Source organism: Polyodon spathula, chromosome 17 (genome assembly GCF_017654505.1).
Source record: "Polyodon spathula isolate WHYD16114869_AA chromosome 17, ASM1765450v1, whole genome shotgun sequence".
In the NCBI taxonomy this organism is placed as follows: domain Eukaryota; kingdom Metazoa; phylum Chordata; class Actinopteri; order Acipenseriformes; family Polyodontidae; genus Polyodon; species Polyodon spathula.
Window position 1 is genome coordinate 32,134,062 of NC_054550.1, and position 11,617 is coordinate 32,145,678.

General features: G+C 35.8%; 1 protein-coding gene across 1 annotated transcript; it reads left to right on the forward strand.

Moving 5' to 3' along the window:
• Positions 1-527: 527 nt before the first annotated feature.
• ttc8 (tetratricopeptide repeat domain 8) lies at positions 528-10,078 on the forward strand. The gene is made up of 14 exons (XM_041275119.1): positions 528-737; positions 3,754-3,874; positions 4,394-4,457; positions 4,812-4,971; positions 5,153-5,242; positions 5,473-5,517; positions 6,088-6,173; positions 6,309-6,396; positions 6,823-6,933; positions 7,139-7,278; positions 7,952-8,126; positions 8,420-8,542; positions 8,671-8,754; positions 9,248-10,078. Exons 1-14 carry the CDS (start codon positions 624-626, stop codon positions 9,362-9,364), a joined length of 1,518 nt encoding a protein of 505 aa, XP_041131053.1. The 5' UTR covers positions 528-623; the 3' UTR covers positions 9,365-10,078.
• The last annotated feature ends 1,539 nt before the right edge of the window (positions 10,079-11,617 follow it).

The following is an 11,617-nucleotide window of genomic DNA, read 5'->3' on the forward strand; positions in this document are numbered from 1 at the left end:
TTAATATTAAAATGTTTTGCCTTACATGCTCTTGTAGAAAATGTCCATGCAATAGTAGTTTTATTTCCAGTATAAATAAATTGTAAAATGGTATTGAACATGTACCATAAATCACAGGTGCTCAGAGTCACAACCATACCGATTAGCATCAGGAAAAAGGATAACAAAGACCCGTAGGAGACGGTTGAGTCATCATCAAAAAAAAAAAAAAAAAAAAAAAAAGATATCAATAGAAAAACCACCGAGAAAGCAAGATTATTCGTTAAAACCTGAATCTATCTCAAAATCGGATTAAGGAATTAGGTGGAGAAACAGACATGAGGCCTCGTACTTGCCTTTAACAAAACCTATTTTTTGTATGTATTAGAACACATAAAATATATTAATGATTCTTATAAATTCGTATGTAACTTAAAACGAATTTTCTACATCCATATTTTGTGACTAGATTAGGGGGGGGAACATGCTGGAAGCATGATTGTTTTCAGGCAAGTGTGCGGGTCTCTAATTTTGTTGAGGACCCCGAGCCTTCGTTGCCTGGAGTTACAGGACTCCACTTCTACTCCGTTGTGTACATTGGGAAAATTTAATTGTATTATTATTATTATTTTTATTTTTACAAGATGGGCACAGATATGGATCCTGTGTTTTTGGCATTGAGCTATTTCAGGAGACGAAAATTCCAGCAGTGCTCCGATCTGTGTTCTCAAGTACTGGAGAAAAGTCCATACGACAAGGTATATTATTCATGTTTTGACAGGCATAATCACCTGTACTGGATTCAGTGATGATTGGCAACTGATCCACATCAATCCTACTCTGACTTGAGTATATTATGTAAAAGTATCGTGGATTATAGGCTGCTATTGTCTAGGGAAGCAGAGTAACAAGGTATGGTGTTGGTAATTGAAGATGTACTATTTTATTCACTAATGCGTTTAGTCATTGTAATAAGATTATTATTTTTTTTTTTTTTTTTTTAGTAACGTAAAAGTACGTTTTTTCATTTACTTATTGGGGAAATATATAATGCTATTCGGTTATCAGTCCTTCATAAATGGGACTGTTCGACATTTAGCAGCTCAATACAAAATTAGCTACTGCAGAATTACTATAAAATGGATGTTTTTAAATTAGTAAAGTTACACGATCCAGTGACAGCCCCGAAGGCAAAAAGGAAGAGGAATGAAGACCAATCACTACAGGACATTCACTACAGTCGCATTCATAGCTTGCTAGCAGTCACATTCATTTGACAGTAAAATAATTCGCTGGGGATGGAAATAAGACTCCCAGTGCATAGCACTTCAATCCATTCCTGGTTTTACTAGAAGTTTAATAATACACGCCTGAGCTTGTTATCTACACACTGTGGCTAATCAAGCTCAAAATAAAACCTGAAATGGGTGGAAGTACTGTGGGGTTTTCATTCCTGCTTTGCCTCTCATTCCAGATTTGCCTCTCTGTTTAATTTGAGCTTTCAAAAGAAGGCAGTTGTATAAGGTCTTGTTATTAATGCTTTTCTTAAACTGTGTTGTTCTGTTTCCTCATGTCATGTTTCATATGACTTCATATTCATTTTTGCAACTACCTGAATTGTTGTGGCAGTTTTTATTTTGCTTTCATTTTTTTCTTGTCATTGCTTTCCAAGGAGGCTAAAATTACAGTCATTACTTCTGAGGTAACAAACATCTACTACAGTAGCTGCTTATAATTGCATTCCCTCCCATTGCTTTAATCTGGTAATGAATGCAATTAAAATATTTGGTGTCAGACAAGTAACAAGGGCTCCTTTAGGAATGTAATCAGGTTGTATTCTATTTTTGCTTGCTTATTTTAATGAACAGATTTTCTATAGGTAAGTACACACTTATGTTTACTCAACAGACCTCTCCTGAACTGATGTACAGTGATGACTGTAAAAGAATCACTCTTTAAGATTATACATTAGGGCAATGGCTGCTTAATGAAGAAGTGACTAGTCTTTTCACATTGTTGACCTCTTGTCACGTTTGTCAGACATGTAACCTTCAAATACAATATAATACAGTATCATTTACTGGATGGTTTCATCCATTAGCACTAATGTAGGAACCTACCTTGAGTAAGACCTGGGTGGAAGGCTTTTGCCAAGGAACATCACCAAGGAATATTGTAGAATGAGAAACCTACATTCACGTTTTGAAAGCTTGCTAGTTTCTTAAACTATCTCCATCTGATATCATGTAATATCAGACTTGTGATTTCCCATTGATTGCTTCTTTGTATCACTGGTAACTAATTCTATATCTTGGTATTTCACACGATACATAAGCTACCGTACCCTACGTAATCAGCATGTTTTATCAATTGATCTAACATTAGACTAATATTCTTGATTTATGATTGGAGCTACATTAACAAAAGCCAGGCTAGTCTAAATATAATTATGGAAAGTAATGGAGCACAGTCTGTCCTGGAGTATGGTCTGACAAACTGTGACAAACATTGTGACTTGTGCCAAGCAGTCTGGATAAGGAATCCAAATGACCAATTAGGAAGGACATCTACTCTTCCTGTGAGTGCACGAAAATGAATTAGGTTGCAATAAAACCAAATGACCTTCCCCAAAGACACAGAAGTAGTGAGACTTTAGTAGTTTTAATTGAGGGAGCTGTTTGCGCTCTGCAGGGACAGTCGGTGATGTGCTGTTATGAGAGGCGGAAGCATAAAACGAAATTTTGAGAAATGTAAAAGACTGGTTGATTTTTATTTTGATGAAGGAGTCAGCAAAGCAGTAATAGAGGTCATTGTTTTTTATGATTTCAGAGTGGTTAAAATGGTCATCCAATGTATTTGATGGTCCTATAATATGATGGCCCAAGATAGGGTTTCAGTTGAGACCTTATTGAAATGTATAAACATAATCTATGCCTACTGTTCTATGCATGTGTCAGCCTGTGTTTCAATTGGGACCTTTTTATCTTGTTCTTCTTTCAAGAGGTTCCAGTTAATTTCCTGCCTGACAGCCATCTCAGCCTCACACACCTGAGTAATGCACACAATATTAAGCTGTGTCAATAAAAGCTATTCTGCAGCTGTCTCTACACATTTCATCACCTTTTTCACCAGAAGGGAAAATGCCTGAAAACCTCCTGAGCCACTACACTAAATAGAAAACCACCTCTGCTTGATTCGGCCGTTTTGTCACAGCTTAGAATGTAAAACAATTGCTCTTGTCATCTTATATTTGCCAGTCGCTCAGGTCGTATCATTTTTCCTCTTCGAGTGCTAAGCAAGTTGTGTGTATTAAACAATTACCCCTCAGAAGCAGGAAAACTATAGCCTACCTTTTATTGTATTGCACAACAGATGTCATATGCAGTGTCATGAAACATTAAGGCTATCAATTTACAGGTAAAAAAAAATAGGTCAGTTTTCCGCTTGCAAGTGAAGAACTGTTTGGTTTCATTTTGTATGTACAGTTGGGATTTTGGATTGTTTTTTATTGTCTTCTACAAGGTCCTTTATGAAAACTTTAGCCAGTTCACTGCCATTGTTTAGTAATATGATCAGATGGCAAGACTTATCAGGGGTTCATTAATCTGAGTAGTTCAAACCAATATTGATTTGCATGTAAATAATCTGTAACAAATCACACAGTGAATGTCTAAACAAATCCCTGAACTTCCTTTTTAAGTGCTTTAATGTAATTTGTAAAGGATTTTAAAAATACAATGTCTTGCTTGTTAATGTTCTGTCCTCTCTAATCAGGCCGCATGGAGTCTGAAAACACAGGCTCTGACAGAGATGGTGTATGTGGATGAAGTAGATGTGGATCAAGAGGGAATAGCAGAAATGGTGCTGGATGAGAATGCCATTGCTCAGGTTGCACGTAAGTACCTGGTCCTGTGTAACTAGAAAATGGGCTTCAAGAGGGTTCTTACAAAGAGCGATACACATTTTAACCACAACAGGATAGCCTAGCGCAAGGCTGGAATTGGGCTGTGCTTTACCATTCAGTAATTCTTCTGCAACTGTCAATGGAAAAAACAGCTTTAACTAAATCCCCTTAAAATGAAATGTCTTTGTGGTTTGTATTCAATTGTCATATCCATGGATTAAGGCAACAATATGGAAAGAGAGTTCTAAATGTGCTTCTATATACATTTTTTCTTAAGAGTTTTTGATATCCTGTAGCTATACTGAAAACTGTAGGTTTGTTTTCCACAGTATTATTTGTTTTCTTTTTAAATTGTTTTCTGCTTTTTAACTTGTTAGTTGGTCACTGTACTTTAAAGAATTTAAAGATTTTCATTTCATAACACCAAGGAGAAGAGGCAGTGATGCTTGTCTCCACAGGTGCAATGCTTGATTACTGTATTCATCATCTATTACTGTATTCATCATCTAGGCCCTGGTACATCTCTGAAGCTGCCAGGAACAAGCCAGGGAGGAGGTCCAAGTCCAGCTGTCAGGTATACTTGTTGTTGTTGTAGATTTACATGATTCATCAGTGCATTGTACCCTCTCCCAAAAATGTGAGTTGTGACGACTATTTTTTTTCTGATTACACCTTTTAATCTCCTACCCAGCAGGTTTCTAATTTGGCTGATCCTGGAAAGGGGGAATGTGACACATGGTCACTATCACCATCCAGCTCCCACTTACATTTCATGTTCTTCATTCCACTCCCACTGTATTCCCTAACCCCTTCGGAGACAGAAAAGCTGTACCTTCATTATGTTCTGCAGTAGATACCATATTGTGACAGTGATATGAAACATTAAGGCATTTACCCGATGCATTGTAATACGTTTTCGTTTTTTCAGACCCATGACTAATGCAGGGAGGCCCATTACTGGGTTTGTCCGGCCAAGCACACAGTCAGGACGACCTGGCACAATGGAGCAAGCCATCAAGACTCCAAGGACTGCCCACACTGCCCGGCCAGTCACTAGTGCTTCCGGGAGATATGTTAGACTAGGAACGGTATAGCGTTTTGCAATTCAGTTTTATATAAAGGAAACACAACTATATTGCTAGATGCAACAGTATTTTACTTTAATTTGAATAATGTAGCCTCAGCCAGTTACAGAAATGTATGTATAACTAACGCAGTCTGCTGGAGGTATTTGTTTTGTAACATTCTGTATTCATTTTGTTTTTGCAGGCATCCATGCTTACCCATCCTGATGGACCCTTTATTAACCTGTCTAGATTGAATCTGGCAAAATATGCACAAAAGCCCAACTTATCAAAGGTATTCTTCTTTTCGAGGCGAAGGAATCTTTTACAACGACTAGTAAAAAAAAAGGGCTAATGCAGTGAGAGAAATTCAAACGGTGTTCTACTTCAGTCATACATTGAATGGATTCACTCCTGTATAATTACCCCTGTTTTACAGTACTGACACCAGTAGCAGGTTCCCTTTGTCCTTGGCATGGATGTGTATGCTAAACAACATTGTTTGTTCATCTTTTTTTATCATAGGCATTGTTTGAATACATCTTCCATCATGAGAATGATGTTAAAAATGTAAGTATATTATTGGAAAAAAATAAAATAAAATTTAAATCCAATCCATTACAGTATTATAGTATGTGATTAAGAACTGAAAATGCATCAGTTTAGCTTCACAGAATAAATATGTACTGTGTTTTTTAATCATTTTAGAAAGTTGACTATATGTTTCTATTTTCATAATATATTAATTAAACTGACTTGGGTTGTTCTGCAACTCATTGTAATTTCTACTGAGGATCCAAACAAGTTTTCAGGTTAGCCTGTCAAAGTTTATCACAGTAATGTCACAGGTCTACGGAGGAACTGTTTGCTGTTTTGAGATTTCCAGGGGCATCAACAAAGCAGTGTTGTTTGTTTAGTTTCTGTTGTGATACTTCTCAACTCTGTTGGTGTTGTTCATTTTACCTTGATAAATGTCAGAATGTCTTTGAGTGGCAGCTCTCAAAGTAGTGTCTAGTTGATTTGTTCCTGTATTTAATGACTGGCTGTCTGCAGCCCAGCTGCTTGTTTGGTGTGACACTCTTCAAGAATAACTTTGCAATAATTGCTTTTAATACTTTCTATAAATGTGTTCAAACACAGGCCTTGGATCTTGCAGCCCTTGCTACTGAGCATGCTCAGTTCAAAGACTGGTGGTGGAAGGTACAGCTTGGGAAATGCTACTACAGGTAAAGTGTGCTGTTTGTAATGCTTAGGGTTTGGGAAAAAATGTTTGTGCTTTCATCAATGTAGTAGTGTGCACGGTCAGGATTCACCAGAACTAAAGTAGACTTTTTCAATTACACAATGTTCTGTATTCCCAGGCTGGGTTTGTACCGTGAAGCTGAAAAACAATTTAAATCTGCACTCAAACAACAGGAAATGGTTGACTCCTTCCTTTATCTGGCTAAGGTAATGCTTTTAACAAAGGTAGTTTACATAGTATATCCCAGAGTTTCCTTTCCATTCCATCTCCACACACTTTGCATTTTGAGTTAGTCACCTTAATACACCGATTAGCCAGCCTCCCCAGTTGTTTAGGAAGTTAACAAATAGATCTTTCATGGATCTTGGCCAATTGGATAACTTGCTTGGTCCTAATCACGTAATTGTTCTTGTACAGTTGTAAATTGAGGGCTGTACTTAGTGTTTGTTTGTCCTAATTAGTTTTTCTGTTTGATTTTAATGTAAATGTATCCTTTCTCTGATATGTGTTTATATATTCTTAAAAGCTTTACCGTACTTATGTTTTCCTTTTGAAAATGTAGTTTATTGTTTGATATTAAACATTTAAAGGTTCTGGATATATTAATCATCTACTGTGCTAATTTTAAACAGGTCTATTTGCGTTTGGATCAGCCTGTGACAGCTATCTGCCTTTTCAAGCAAGGTCTGGATCAATTTCCAGGCGAGGTTACCATGCTCAATGGAATAGCCAGGATTTATGAGGCACGTATTTACAATTTGGGGGGGGGGGGGGGGGGGGGCTTTTTTTTCTAGTTTTAAAGGGTGGATTTTTGCAATGTTAAAAAAAATTGCCAAACTGAGATATCAACTCCTGTGTACACATTTTGACATCTTAATTGCTATTGAATTTGCTTATATTCCTCCAGTTTATCATTGGTAATGGATGGGTTTTTTGTGTATTTCTTAGGAAATGAATAACATTACCTCGGCCACTGAGTATTACAAAGAAGTTCTCAAGCAAGACAATACCCATATAGAGGCTATAGCTTGCATTGGCAGCAATCATTTTTATACTGATCAGCCTGAGATTGCGCTGCGGTTTTACAGGTAAGCACAGTGCTATCAATGCAGCTTTCTAATATTAAAAAATCAATCCTGTCAATGAAACACCCGAGTCACAGTGATTCAAATTCATTTTACTACATTTACCACAAAACCTTCCTGACTCTTAATAATTCTTCACTATTTTATTTTATATATATGTGTGTGTGTGTGTGTGTATATATATATATATATATATATATATATATATATATATATATATGTGTATGTGTATATATATATATATATATATATGTGTGTGTGTGTTATATATATATATATATATGTGTATATGTATATGTATATATATATATATGTGTGTGTATATATATATATATATATATATATATATATATATATATATATATATATATATATATATACAGCCGCTTATATAGACTTACAGAATGTAGTATGTCTTCCTATGTCGCTGTGTTTGCTCTATTTGATATTTGATCTAATTAAGCATTTTGCTGCAGAGGGTACTGTTGCTTTAAAGACAGATTGATCTACAAAAAGGAAATCTTGGCAGGCTTCTTGCATTCATCGATTGCATTTATGTGGCCTAAGATCAGCATAGCACTATTCAGTTTTGAGTATGGGACAGGGCTGCAAAACAAGAAATATGTGGTCATCCACTTAACAAAATGAAATGCTAAATTCCTTCTTTTCTGTCTAGACGACTACTCCAGATGGGAGTTTACAACTGTCAGCTCTACAACAACCTGGGTCTTTGCTGTTTTTATGCCCAGCAGTATGACATGACGCTGAGTTCCTTCGAACGGGCACTTCAGTTAGCTGCAAACGATGACGAAGTGGCAGATGTGTGGTATAACATGGGTCATGTGGCAGTAGTATGTACTTCTCTGATAGATACTGTTAAAGTCAGATTTTTTTTTTTTATTAACATGCAATACAGCATATTAGTAAGTCGCCCAATAGAGTAAATACAGATCTTAACTGTGAAGAAAAGTAACTTAAATAATGAGCTGTGTGTTTCGTGTTGGGTTGGGGGAGGTATATATTACATTAGTGTTTAATGCTGAATATTCCTCATATTATATATCCATGTACACTTGTTTCTGTAATATTGATGCTCTTTCAGTATTTTACAGTACAACACAGCCCTTTTCCTTGCAATTCACAGGGAATCGGAGACTCTGTCTTAGCATACCAGTGTTTTAAACTGGCCCTATCCAACAACAATGACCATGCAGAGGCTTACAATAACTTGGCAGTCCTAGAACTTCGCAAAGGCAGAGTTGAACAGGTAAGATCTAGAGCAGCACATTCAATCTGTACGTTAAAACCAAGCTCTTAATTTATTACAAGGTATGATTCTTTCTGTTGTTTACAACTATTTGTTCTTCATGGTTATGTTCATCAATATCTTTTTAGGCAAAGGCGTTCCTGCAGACTGCTTCAGCTCTGGCACCACACATGTATGAACCTCATTATAACTTCTCTACCCTTTCAGAGAAGGTATATATAACCCTTTTTTTTTTTTTAAATCAAGATACCATTTTAGTTTCCTGATTTTTATTACACTAACCTTGATTATCCAAACTGATTTTAAGAACACCTGTGTTATCCAAACAGCCCACTGGTAGCCTGTTGTGTGCAATGATCTTCAGTCCTGTATTCATAGATGCAATGCATGATCTAGCCCTCTATCTCTGGCCTTGTCAGTTAGTTCAGTATTGAAATTAGACGTAACAGGTTTTAAGTTCACAATTCTTAGAGCATTTTGCCATTGTATAATTTGTATCTGTTGACCAATAATGCACCCCAATGTAGGCAGATCCAAATAGATGTAAATTTGAAAAATCAACTGTAACCAAGTATATATTCTTAGACCTATGATTATCTTTGTCTTGGTGATAGTTATTATTATTATTATTATTATTATTATTATTATTATTATTATTATTATTATTATTATTATTATTTATTATTATTATTATTCTATGAATAGATGGGTGACCTTCAGAGCAGTTATACTGCTGCTCAGAAATCAGCAGCTTCATTCCCAGAACACGTGGACACACAGCAGCTCATTAACCAGCTCAAACAACACTTTGCTGTGCTCTGAAGAACCAGTCCTGATTATTCGACATGTGCAGTTTTCCGTTCATATTTTCATATGTTCCTTTTACACAAAACCGAGGGGTATAGTCTGTTCAAGTGACCCTCAGTTGTCATACTTTATACATTATTAAAGAGATAATCTCTATGCTTATTACGGAATTTGTCTGACTTATCTGTTACACTATGGTCAGCCTAAGGGAATCATTATCTGTTGTTGCTTTAGCTGTATACAATACACTACTTTAGTGCAATTTATGTAATGCTTTTTTTCAGTAAAGGCTTCGCAGTCTATGAAACTCTTTTGTCCTGCATAATATACTATGGAAATAACTGTTACTTCTGCATCTGTGCAAAAATGTATGTACAAAATTTATAAAACAGTAAATGTGTTACAATAAAAATAGATATACTTTTGTAAATCAAATTTAAAGTCAGGTTTAAAGTAAAGTTTTAATGCCCGAGTTAAAGAATTGTTTTTTTTTTATTATTATTATTGTGTTGGGCTTTTATGTTCCTGAAACCAGCAGTAGTTTACCAAGCTTTATTTAATCCAATTGAATATAATTTCATAGGTCAGGTGATATTGCACTGCTTTCTCAACACAAAAAAAAAACCATTAACTTGGCACTAACACTAAAGATTTGTGAATATAGATACACTGTTAAAAAAAAAATATTTAGATGTTTCTGGTACCAAAAAATGTAATATAGTGCTATTATTTAAACAAAAAAAAGTGTGTTGTTATAATAATAATATGATATTTGTACTCTGTACTGTATAGCAATAAAAAAAAAATATATTTCAAATTGTGTTCGCTTCACTTGTCATAATTTATTTACATGAGAATAAAACAGAGACAGCTATACACTGAACCCAAATCTATTCTCTGAGATTGTCATGTTTATTGTTTAGGTTAGCACAGCAAGTTATGGATACTGTTCTTCTCAGTTGTGAATGTTCATTTAATATGTTTATTTTCTGTTATGAACAGTGTGGTAAGTAATAGGGAAACTCAGAAACAGACAAGATGCTTTTACCATCTGCTTAAAGCAATATTTCACTTAGAAAGATGAAGTAAAAGGGAAATCCACACAATATAAACTGAGAGAAAACCACTCGAGAGTGCTTAGCCCTTTGCTGCCCAGTGTCCAACATATTTGACATTGAGAAAGTAGGCATTAAATAGTTATGGAGACATACCCAGGGCAGTAAAGGATTCAATGATATATGTATAAAACATGTCTGAAGAAATGTTGTTTTCTCACTGTTTTTACCATAAAGAATTATGCTTTAACTATCAAGAAAACCCCAGTTACTGAAATTTGTTATAAGAAAACTTGTCTCTGAATTAAATGCAAAATTATTACAAAATAAAAAGGTTTTATTACATTTTGATAGAAAGGGGTATTCAATCGAATGCTGCTTGATGTAGTAGGGCAGTGAGTGATAAAGAGAAAATTGTTCATTCATTTAAAAATTTGAAAAAAATAATTGTCTACTTGCGGTCGCTGGGTGGCAATCGAGATAGCTAATAGAATGTGACGTCACCAGCACTGTATGCTGAAAAGCTTTCGAACAAGCTTCTGCTCTCGCCGGGCGCGGTGGCGTGCGCCTATAATCCAAGTTACTGGGAGGCTGAGGCTGGCGGATTGCTTGAGCTCAGGGGTTCTGAGCTGCAGTGGACTATGTCGATCGGGTGTCCGCACTAAGCTCGGTATCGATATGGTGCTCCCGAGGGAGCTCGGAACCACCAGGTCGCCTAAGGAGGGGTGCACCGGCCCAGGTCGGAAACGGAGCAGGTCAAAGCCCCCGTGCCGCTCAGTAGTGGGATCGCGCCTGTGAATAGACACTGCAGTGCAGCCTGAGTAATACAGTGAGACTCAGTCTTTTTGGTTTCTTTTTTTAAAAATAACATTTAAAAAAAGAATAATCAGAATTTAATTTGAATTAATAATCTACATTTAAATAAATAATTAGTCTGTTTTCTTTGGGCCAGCCTGCTTTTTTATTTTTTTAAAAAAGAATATAATACATAGAATTATTTATAAAAACTATGTTATTAAAAAATACACTAAAATCTTATTAAGGCTACTATAATTTAAAGCAGATTTGCCGGTACGCAAACCCTTCTTACGCACTGCCATGTTCGCATTTCTACTGCCACCTCAAGTTAGCAACGTAAAACATCCAAATTAAAATATGCAGTAAAAAACAATTACCAGCAGGGGTCGCTGTTCACTCGTTTGACACCATGCAA

Bases quoted from the DNA above. Each gene is read 5' to 3' on its own strand.
- ttc8 (XM_041275119.1), top strand. From the start codon at position 624: ATGGGCACAGATATGGATCCTGTGTTTTTGGCATTGAGCTATTTCAGG. The intron at 6,934-7,138 runs GCACGTATTTAC...TGTATTTCTTAG, and splicing joins GAATAGCCAGGATTTATGAG to GAAATGAATAACATTACCTC. The intron at 8,755-9,247 runs GTATATATAACC...TTCTATGAATAG, and splicing joins TCTCTACCCTTTCAGAGAAG to ATGGGTGACCTTCAGAGCAG.